Consider the following 11,378-nt stretch of genomic DNA (forward strand, 5'->3'; position numbering starts at 1 on the left):
GAACCATGATGTAATAGATTATTTGAATGCCCTTTACAAATATAATAAGAAATATATATTTCACAGAGTACAATTTCAAAACAATGCGTTTGATTGTGGAGCATTTGCAATTTATTTTGCAACATTACTCTGCTATAACAAGGAACCAAGCGAGCAACGAGCATACGATGTTGGTTTAATACGACGCCATATAGCTATAAGGAGGCTCGACACGGAATTCAGGCTCGATACGGAATTCATAAAGATTCGACACGACGTGTTATTTCGTTGATCGCTCGCAGGGGACTGTCTCTTTTTATTTTTAAACAAAATCACAACGTAAACATTAACAAAACATTAACGCAATCAATAAAAACATATATAACAGTTGCAATCAATAAAAACATATATAACACTTGCAATCAATAAAAACATATATAACATGCACACTTACATAATTCTTACAATTCGGCCGTCCTGACGACAAATCGTCCCGATTTACCGAAATATAAACAACAAATATATACCGATGACAAATATATGTCGATTCACAGCTTACAACTCTCGGCCGTCCTGACGACAAATCGTCTCGATTTAATATCTAAATATAAAATTAAACACCTAAATCTACGGTGACGGTTGCCACGGTCGCATGTTGGCGGCTTCCCATGTTCCACGGTAGGGTATTTGCGACAACTGGAACCCCTCTACATCTTTGATTACGTATCGATCGTTTCGCAATACACGATCAATCTCGTACGGTCCTTTAAACCGCGGAATCATTTTTGTTGACACTCCTGGGGTGCAATCGTAATTCTTGATGAACACCTTATCTCCAACCCTATATTTATTCGAAACCTTATGTCTTTTATCGAAAGTGCGTTTTTGTGACTCCTGATTCTTCCGAATCTGTTCACTAGCTTCTTTTCGGAGGCTGTTTAAATCACGGGAAACACTAATCTTACCACTGATTTCCAACATATCACGCAACCCATCTATGACCTCACCACGCTGTTGCATCCCAAACAGTAACATACTCGGACTCTTGTTGGTAGACTTACAAAATGTATTATTGCACGCAAATTCAACCTCTCGCAACACATTGTGCCATACCACACCACGCTCACTCATCAATTTAGCGATCATCGGCAAAATTGTGCGATTATATCTTTCTACCTGCCCGTTCGCCTGAGGGGAAGCGGTCGCTATCATAACGTGTTGTATATTATACTCTTGTGTAAACTCATCAAATTCACGAGACGTAAAACAACTTCCTCGGTCCGAAACGATACGCAGTGGCCGACTATAATGCTCGAAATACGATTTTAAACACTTTATAAGATCGGCGGTGTTCGTTGTTTTAGTTGGATACATTTTAATATACTTAGTGAACGCGTCGACTACAACAAATATATAATTGTAACGCGATTTGTGCGATCTCGAAACAGGAGCCAAATGATCAATGTGTAGCGTATCAAAAGGTGCATCCCCTTTCGGTATACAGTGTAAGGTACCTTCCAACTTTCCGTAGTTTGGCGTGTACGCGATACATTTCAAACAGCCACGAATGTGTTTCTCGATCTTGGATCTCATATCCGGAAACCAATAAGTATCTGCAATGTTCCGCGCGGTTTTCTCAATTCCGACGTGTCCCATCTCATTGTGGTATTTATACATAACGCTCGATTCCAAATTGCTCGGCACGTAAAACAAAATTTTACCCTGATACTTCCGATATACTAGACCGTTCCTCATTTCGTACAATTTACTTTCCGTGGTTTCTAACTCTGTACGGATTTTCTCGATATCTTTATCATTATGTTGGCATAGCGCTAAATTTCTATCGAACGAATTGTCTTCGATCACGAGAACCTGACGACTTAACGAGTCTACGTGGAGCATACGCGAACCAGCCCTATGCTCTAGCACATAGTCGTAATTTTGCATTTCAAGTACCCAACGTGCAATTCGAGGATTGGTCTCTTTTTTATTTAGTGTCAAACTAAGAGCTTGACAATCCGTAAGTATCTTAAATTTTATTCCTAGTAAATATGTTCGGAAACGGCGGAGGGCAGAAACGATTGCTAGTGTTTCTAACTCGAAACTATGATAGCGCGATTCAATCTCGGTTGTTCGTTTAGAAAAGTAAAATACTGGATGCAGCTTCTTGTCGGCTTTCCTTTGCAACAGGATAGCACCAAACCCCGACGCGCTCGCGTCACAATGCAACTCAGTCTCGTCTCGCGGAGAATAAATACTTAATATCGGCGCGTTTAACAATCGATTCTTAAGCATCTCGAACGCTTGTTTTTCTTTTTCGCCTAACTGAAACTTCGCATCCTTTCTCGTCAAATCGTACAAAGGCTTCGCGAGGATAGAAAAACCCTCAATAAATTTCCGAAAATATGAACAGAGGCCTAAAAATCCCTGCACCTCTCGAACATTTCGCGGGAGAGGAAATTTCTTTACCGCCTCGAGTCCTTGTTCCGTCGGCCTAATTCCTTCGTTCGTTACAGTATAACCCAAATAATCGAGTTTTGTTTGGAGAAATCTGCATTTATCTAACCGTAAATTCAAAAGATTCGCTGTAAGTAATTTAAATACTTTTCCGAGGACTTCCATATGATGTTCTATCGTCTCAGTCGCGATAAGAAAATCATCCAAATAAACAGATATTTCGCCCTCATTGATTAGTTCTTTAAAGATTTCCGTGACGTAGCGTTGGAATTTAAGAGGCGCACCTTTTAACCCGAATGGCATCCTCGTGTATTCGTATTGCCCGAAAGGCGTTACGAACGATGTAAATTTAACCGACGCTTCGTCCATCTTAACATGGAAAAATCCATCTTTTAAATCGAGTGTCGTGAAATATTTTTTTCCCTCCAGTAGATCTAATTGATCTTCGATCAATGGCAGAGGAAAGTTATCGCGAACCGTGATTTTATTCAATGTGCGGAAATCTACGCACATTCTAATTTCTCCGTTCTTTTTCTTCGTCAGAACGATAGGAGATGCGTACTCGGATGTGCTCTCCCTAATTATACCTCTTTCTAATAATCCGTCGAGGATACAACGTAATTTATTTTTCTCATCATACGATAATCTACGAGGTGAAAATGAAAAAGGTTTGTCGTTCGTAAGCGTTAATTTCATCGTATTTTCTACGCTTGGCTCTGCAGGTCTCTGTGCGTTAATGTACGTCTTATTAAACAACTCGCGTGCTCGTGTCTTAATCTCAGCCGAAAGGCTCTCGTCGAAATGCATGTCGTCGGCACTAATGCACGCGTTAACCTGATCTACCTCAATGTTCATAATATCGGCTATATCGTTGCATTCTACCGTTTCTTCTCTACTCAACGATAACTTGGCAATTTTCATGAAGTCGCGTCCTAAAACTAATGGGTTTTTCATCGTTTCATCCGGTACAATTCTCAACGTAACATAATATTTTACTGCGTCATAAATAATCGTAGCTCGCATCTTTCCTAAAACGTTCAAGTCACTACCATTAATTCCATGAAACCTATCTGAATCGCGATCGGTCATAAAACACATTCTCGGAATGTAACCCTCTTTAACAAAACTAATCGGGCTCCCTGAATCAATTAGTGCGTTTACTTTTGTACTGAAACTACCGCTCTCGCTACTTATCTGTAATTCTACCGCACGCCGAAAGTCATCGACTTCTTTCCGCCCACGGGTAATGTAGTTGACTTCGCCCCTCGTTGTCTGTGTGCTGCATTGATTTGCTCGATGACCCATCTGTCCGCACGTGAAACAGGAACCCCTTTCTCTTGCTGGCTTCGTACAATCAGCTGAGAAGTGACCCGGCTCGTTGCAATTAAAACATCTCCGCCCGGTGCTCGCTGATCCTTGTCCTTCCCTCGGCGATGGCCTTCCCGATCCTTGTCCTTCCCTCGGCAATGGCCTTCCTGATCCGACAGCTGAAGGGCCTGTTGTTTGGTGGCGTATGGGTGGTCTACCGGATCCATCCAACGGTGTGACTTTACCCGACAGCAAAACTCCTTCCGATAATCGCGGTCTTCCCGTCGGCAACTTGACGTTTGTGAAAGCCGTCAGTATTTCATCCACGGACTTATAACACTGCACCTTAGCTTGTATTTGCAATTCCCTATTCGGTATACCGTCAACGACGTAGCTAAGTAATTCTGTTTCCGAAACAGGCACTCGGTTTGCAAGGATTGTCTTATCATGCACGTAATCGGCGAAAGATTCTTCCACGGCCCATTTCCTCGTTTCAAGCTCGCGTCTCAAACATAAAGGATCTAGTCGTTGCCCGTACAGCCTCTTCAACTCTTTCAAAAGCTCATCGGTGCCTAATTCCACACAGTCCATTCTAGAATGATACCACTTCAATGCGCGACCCGTCAATCTGCTACACACTAGAGCTTTCGCTTGGTGGTTGTCCAACTCGTACGTCGACAGGAGTCCTCTCACCTGTTTCTCCCACCGGTCAAAGTCCTTACTATTCCCACCAAATTCACCCACTATTTCTTTCAACTCTTGCCACTTCTTCACTCTCGTCCGTCCAGATGCGCTTGCTTCTGATCTTGGCGTCTCCCGTAACAACGCCAATTCTCTTCTAAACAGTTCGTTCTCTCGTACAACAACGTCTCGTTCTCTCCTTAGAACGTCTAATTCGCGTAAAGTTATCTCGTCCACCAGCCCTCTCGTATCGGGTCGATGGCGAGTCTCGTCGCTCGTCCCCGCAACCGGTTCTTCCTTACACCCATCATCTGTCATAGCTAATTCTTCCACTGTGACACCAGCACCCAATAAACGTTTTATCAGTTCGGCCTTCGTACCAGTCGATTGCAAATTCTTGGCTTTCAGCTTCTCTTTCAGTTCCGGTACCGTAAGAGAACAACTCATTTTAAAGCGACACGGTATGAAATTTCACACAAATGTCCGTCACGTAACTTCACGTAAAACCGACTTGAAATTGAAATTGCAAAACGACTGTCTCAATCCCACTTCTGAAAATTATAAAGAGGCTCGACACGGAATTCAGGCTCGATACGGAATTCATAAAGATTCGACACGACGTGTTATTTCGTTGATCGCTCGCAGGGGACTGTCTCTTTTTATTTTTAAACAAAATCACAACGTAAACATTAACAAAACATTAACGCAATCAATAAAAACATATATAACAGTTGCAATCAATAAAAACATATATAACACTTGCAATCAATAAAAACATATATAACATGCACACTTACATAATTCTTACATAGCAAACATTTTGATAAGTAGAAAACTATTGAATTTCCCTGAAAACGTATAATCTTCTTAAAACGTACACTTAATAATGATAATAATATACTGCAACTAACGAATCGGGAAGTTCTTTGTGTGGCTCGTGGAGAGTCACACACCAAATAAAAAAAAAAAACACTTAATAGCTATAGGTACTACTAACCATGCGTACCACTAACCCTTTCGCAAGACCAGTCCTCTCCGCGAGCTCGCGAAGCGAGCGAGCAAAAACAACCCTACTCGCGAGCGAGCGAAGCGAGCAAGCAACAATAACCCTCTAGTTGTAATTTAAATTGCAATCTTGATGTGCGGGGACTCTATATCGTCCTGTTAGGTGGCAATGATCGCGCACCCGTATATCGTTTCCCTCAAATGGCTTTTCACAAATGTGGCAATGCGCTGCGTTGATAAATGCCTCGCACTGCTCATTTGTTAGCTGCTTCATGGGTACATTATTAGATAAAGCACATTTAACAACATATGCTAAATTTTCCAATTCTCCAACGAACCATGAGACGCACTTCTCATCGCGACGACATCGATATATCGATAGAGATGCATCATATGAACAATGCACATAGTATGCGATGCTAAATACGTTATGTGATTGAAGTTTCCCCTCCCCGCAATCTTCCATCTTCTCTAGAGTACATTCTAGGTCTGCGTACACTACAAATGGAAGCGGTTCTTTCCACATATAGTTACCGAATGAGAGCCATTTGTCGTCCTCGGTAGGTAATACAATGGCGCAGCGATTCAGTTCTGCACAGTCTCGTTCATGGGCCAGCAATCTTTCGTTGGAAGGAAAGTAATGCAAACACCTGAAAAAAAAGAAAAAAAATTTATTTTCATGTGTTATAATATACCATGATACTTTTGTAAATGTGTACATACCGATCCCAGATGAATTTCATATGAGCGTTTTTGCTCAACTGTGCACTAACGAGTCGTGATAGGTTCTTAATCCACACATAATGCCCCACAATACTATCGGTCTGGTCTTGTATGTACAGCAAGTTGACGTGTCGATTCCTCTTCTGATTGGTGATACGAAGTGGAAAAAATGATTTTACCCTTTTTTTCTTCTCGAAGATGTCTTCAAAACCATACACATTGATTGAAATATCATTCAACTTTTGAAAAAATGATTTTACCCTTTTTTTCTTCTCGAAGATGTCTTTAAAACCATACACATTGATTGAAATATCATTCAACTTTTCGAACCGGGTAATTTGATTCAACAGCATGGGAAACTCGATGTCTTCAAAGTTTAAAACATTTGTGTATTCCGGGTACGAACTTTGACGGTTACTGTGAGCAGTCGCTGGATACAGAGCTGCCATCACCGACCATGCAAAGCATGCATTGTCTTTGGAGTGAACATTAATTGTAGCTTTCTTCAACGCTATTTCTCTCGGTATGTTGATCTGACACCCTGCATGCAGCGGGTTAAATTTGTTGATACCAACTGTAAGATTGAGTATTCGCGACAATGCCCATCCGCTATCACGTTCCTGAAATTCTTCCAACGATGTTAGGATCGGCCCTACGATGCACAGCTCGTACATCTCTTCGAGGTCGGTTGCGTAAACGATTTCACAGTTCTTTGTGCCAACACTTTTGCGTGAGCGTTGATCACCTGTCACAAATTCACCATTAAACACAGCGTTCACTTTTAAAGACTTATGTTTTCCCAAAGCGTTCCGTACTTTTTCAAGCACAATTTACCTCGCGTCCTGGAGGAAGCTGAGAGTCATATGAGCATATGAGTCCTGTGCTTGTATGTCCAGCACCTTCATGTATGAAACGTCTTCGTAAAGAATATTTTAAACTCTCAAGGGCGGTGATACTGGCGATCAATGATTGTTGAATACCGATCGATAATCGAGGACGTTTTGCTCGATTATGTTCTTTAAGCAACTCGAGGCATTCGTTGCATCTTTCCTCCCAGACAAGGTATTCTTCATGCAATCTTAAGCGGTCAGATTGGTCCCACAAATCGTTTTCAATTTTCCGAATTTCTTCCATGGTTATATTTTTTGCCTCACAATCAGTGACTGAACAAAACTAATTTAGTGGAGTGCATATATAGCCTCCCAAAACAGCAGACTCAGCAAAAAAAAAAGCCAATCGGTGTTGAAAAAAAAACATAGACCAGAAACGACTGCTAATTTTTCGGTGTCTCATTCGCTCGCGATACATCAATATCTTGAAACACTTACACAGCATTGCATTTTTGCACGCTTGATATAATGAAAAAAAAAAGTCGCACGCTCGGTATAATATTTCGCAGTGGCTTCCTGTCGCCACAGTTTTGCGAAATTCCTAAGCAGTATCAAGGTCAACCATGCATGCGCCGCGATTCCTGTTCATTCCTAAGGAGTATCATATTTCATAAAAAAATGGTCGATCAAGACCGGCCTATAATATTTCGCAGTGACTTCCTGTCGCCACAGTTTTGCGAAATTCCTAACCAGTATCAAGGTCAGCCATGCATGCGCCGCGATTCCTGTTCGTTCCTAAGGAGTATCATATTTCATAAAAATGGTCGATCAAAGACTGGCCTATAATATTTCGCAGTGACTTCCTGTCGCCACAGTTTTGCGAAATTCCTAAGCAGTATCAAGGTCAACCATGCATGCGCCGCGATTCCTGTTCGTTCCTAAGGGGTATCATATTTCATAAAAATGGTCGATCAAAGACTGGCCAAATAAAGTCATAAATGAAAAAAAAAAATGCTGCAGTTACTGGAAAAAAAATGTCAAGGTTGATCAAGTAACACGTTCGACATAATATTTCGCAGTATCTTCCTGTCGCACCAATAGCGTCTTGGACGAAAATATGCTGTCGCTGCAGTATTTGCATGCCCAGATTTATTCTTTGACATATATACCAAATGTTCGCTATGTTTATGAGATCGTCGGTTGGTCAAGCGGCTAATGAGTTGGTCTATCAAGCGGTAGACCGGGGTTCGAATCCTGTTCGAGTAAGACAGTTTTTTTCTTAAAAAAAAAAATCGCAACCGCTTGTGACGTCATGGAAGTGGTGGGGGTTCCAGCGAAGGTGGTGGTATGCCTCGCAACAGCTCGTGACGTCACGGAAGTGGAGGGGGGGGGGGTCCAGTGAAGATGGCGGCGGTAGGCTACGAAACGCCATTGTCGGTATGGTCGACAAAGTGCCAACACGTCTCTGGTGACGTCACTTCCCGCGAGCTGATGTCACTTCCTCATGACCTCTCAAAAAAAAATGGGGGGGGGTAAAAAAAACGGACAATTGCCCGGGGGGGGGGCAATTACAGGGGGCTAGGCAATTACAGGGACTCGCATGCGGAGTGGTCGCCTGGTCGCGTGTTTCTCCCCAACGCTACACGACCCGCTCCTATTCGCGTTTATGTAAGCATATGGTGGTGCCGCAAGGGGATCCTTTTGGCTTACATTTCGGAGACCGCCACAGAGTTGAATAGTCGGAAGCATATCGAGCTTTTTAAAATTGCCCTACGGAATTTCTATTCTAAGAATCCTAGTATCGAAAAACCATTATTGCTACAGGATTCATGTCCTACACATGTTTCAGCATATTCGCGTAACCAATACGCTGCGCACGGGGTTGAACTATTGCAACACCCTCCCCGATCGCCAGATCTTTCGCCTACAGATTATTGGGTATTTCCCAAGTATGATCTGTATGCCGCCAAGCATAGGCGAGGTCGTCGCGATGTTGGCGAACATTTTTTGAAATTCCTTTATTCCAGGAAGCCTTCCTTTTTTAAAAAAGGGATTGACCTCCTGCCTAGGCGCTGGGAGGCGTGTGTCTCATTGGAGGGATGTGCCGTACCTGTAATGCTCGATTAAACTTATTTCTAATTCTAATTCTCTTTCTATCACTTCGTATTACTACTTAGGTAAGTATATGTCCTACTTCTTAACTCTGGTCTTAATTCTTCTTTATCTTCTAGCTTCTGTCCACTTTACTTTCTGTTACAGGTTTATTTCACTTACTATCATCACCTTGTTCATCTACTTATTACCTGACAAAAGTTCAGACAACTTCTTTTGGCCTTTACTCTTGGTTTACAACGTAAGTATATTTCTTTACTTCATTTCCTGATTTAGTTGTATCACTACTACTGAATGAATTATTACTCTTCTTCTGTTCCAGGTTTCTTTCTGTTAGCTTATACCTATCTGGCCATCATCTTTTTAGTTAAGCTTATTTGAATTATTTCTTAGTCTTACTGCTATAAAGCTTGAAAACTTGTTCTGTTCTAACCCAAATGTTTATTGTTATTTTTTGCTTATTGTACATTACTTTGTAATAAACTACTTTAATTCTACACTTGGTTTTCATTTTTAAACCTACGTTAACCCTCTTCCTGACTTTACCTCTTCTCTATTTTTGGAACCTAACATCGTTGTTGTGTGCTAGACCTCCCCACTTCCTTTGAAGACATTATCGTTTATCATTATTACCTATCTACCTATTTATTTTTTTTTTTTTTAATCTAATTGGTATCATTTTCGCGATCCGCATCTTGTCATTCTATCGGTATCCTACGCACGAGAGAGAGAGTACTTATGAACTACTTGACACACAACATATTACACTCGCCATTTTACATCCGACCATCTAGTGGTCCGCAAGGCTACCGCTTCCTGGATCCTGTCCTTCATCAGCCTATCTTAGATTCCGGTGAAAGCAAGGGGGGGAGCTCCTCTTCTGTTCTTCTGCACATTGGAGGGACAGCGTTCCGCACCAGTCATCCTGGACCCGCAACTGAAGCTTACACACAGGGAGACACACTGCCCACGCTCTTCCCTCCGTACAATTGATTTCGATGTTACTCCTCGACCCCTAGGCTCTCTCCTTCATCTCCGATGGCTGTAAGTGAAGGACAGGTGATTATCTACTCTTATGATTATTCCATTATAACTGCTTAATTACTTAACTTAATTTAGATTTGTGACCCATAATTACGGTCTGTGCGCTTTTCTTTCCTTCTTTCCTCCTCTTCTTTTTTTTGAAGAACCTCCTTGAAAAAGTATTTAGCTGCTCTCCAGTGGGACTTTGAATTCAGCATTTTCGCTATTATCAGTTTCATGGATAGGTCTTCCGGTTGTACGTCCAGCTTCACTGCCAGCCTCGCTCTCTCTTCCTCCCAATGATTACACTGGATGAAAGTGTGATCCGGGTCATCTTCTACTCCCTGATGATACCAGCACTCGGGTGAGGCAGCTTTCCCAATTCTATGCCTGAAAACATTAAACACACCGTGCCCGGTTAGGGCTTGCGTTAAATAGAAATCCAGCTGGCCGTGTTTCCTTGAGTTCCATTCCTCTATATTAGGTATCAGTTGATGTGTTCTCCTGCCCACTGTCGAAACATCCCATTTAGCTTGCCATTTGTCATGGGTTCTCTCTTTTACTATTCGTCTCAGCATCTTCTTTACGGTCTTTCTTCTACCTTCCTCTCCTTGACTCGTAGCCGCTTCTTCTTCAAAATCAAAATCATAGCTTCCTAGTTCTTCACGGATTCTGTTTTCCTCCTCTTCTATAACCTCTCTTTGTCTTTCTCTGTTTGCTCTATTAGCCATACTGTTGTCAACATATCTTCCAGAGCCCATCTCGTGCTGGAAGCCAAGAATTAAATTTTCCCATTGGAAGAGGGTTTTTCTCTCCTCCGCTTTCAGATCCCATGGTGGGATACCTGTCAGGACACATAGTGTGTCAACAGGTACGGTTTTGTAGGCCGAGGTCACCCTTGCCAGTCCTAACCTTTGCGTTCTCCTCAGAGCATTAGTGGAGAATACTTTACCTGCACTGTCGCTCCAAATTGGTGCTCCATATAGTACTATGGATTCTGTAGTGAGGTAGAATAGTTTCCTCGCTTTCTGAGAAGTCTTCATGTTGTTCCTCATCAAATTGCTCAGAGCTGTCATTGCTTTGATGGCTTTATTAGTAGTACATTCTATATGTTCAATAAAGATTTTTTGATTATCGAACGTTATCCCCAGATACTTTAGAGTCTTTGCTGGTGCTATTTCCGCAGTGCCGACCCTTATGCAGAACACCTCGGGTAGTCTCTTCCTATTTGCCATCATTAATTCCGTTTTTTGTTCTGCA

The 11,378-nt window shown here is 42.0% G+C and overlaps 2 protein-coding genes across 2 annotated transcripts; both read right to left on the minus strand.

Moving 5' to 3' along the window:
• Nucleotides 1–606: 606 nt before the first annotated feature.
• Nucleotides 607–4,872, minus strand: LOC143219409 (uncharacterized). The gene is made up of 4 exons (XM_076445419.1): nt 1,701–4,872; nt 1,494–1,592; nt 1,007–1,379; nt 607–820 (listed from the first exon to the last, which is right to left on the minus strand). Exons 1-4 carry the CDS (start codon nt 4,870–4,872, stop codon nt 607–609), a joined length of 3,858 nt encoding a protein of 1,285 aa, XP_076301534.1.
• Nucleotides 4,873–4,964: 92 nt separating this feature from the next.
• LOC143219410 (uncharacterized) lies at nt 4,965–7,058 on the minus strand. The gene is made up of 5 exons (XM_076445420.1): nt 6,988–7,058; nt 6,446–6,876; nt 6,154–6,355; nt 5,612–6,080; nt 4,965–4,976 (listed from the first exon to the last, which is right to left on the minus strand). Exons 1-5 carry the CDS (start codon nt 7,056–7,058, stop codon nt 4,965–4,967), a joined length of 1,185 nt encoding a protein of 394 aa, XP_076301535.1.
• Nucleotides 7,059–11,378: the final 4,320 nt, after the last annotated feature.

This window comes from Lasioglossum baleicum, unplaced genomic scaffold, assembly GCF_051020765.1.
Source record: "Lasioglossum baleicum unplaced genomic scaffold, iyLasBale1 scaffold0028, whole genome shotgun sequence".
NCBI lineage: Eukaryota > Metazoa > Arthropoda > Insecta > Hymenoptera > Halictidae > Lasioglossum > Lasioglossum baleicum.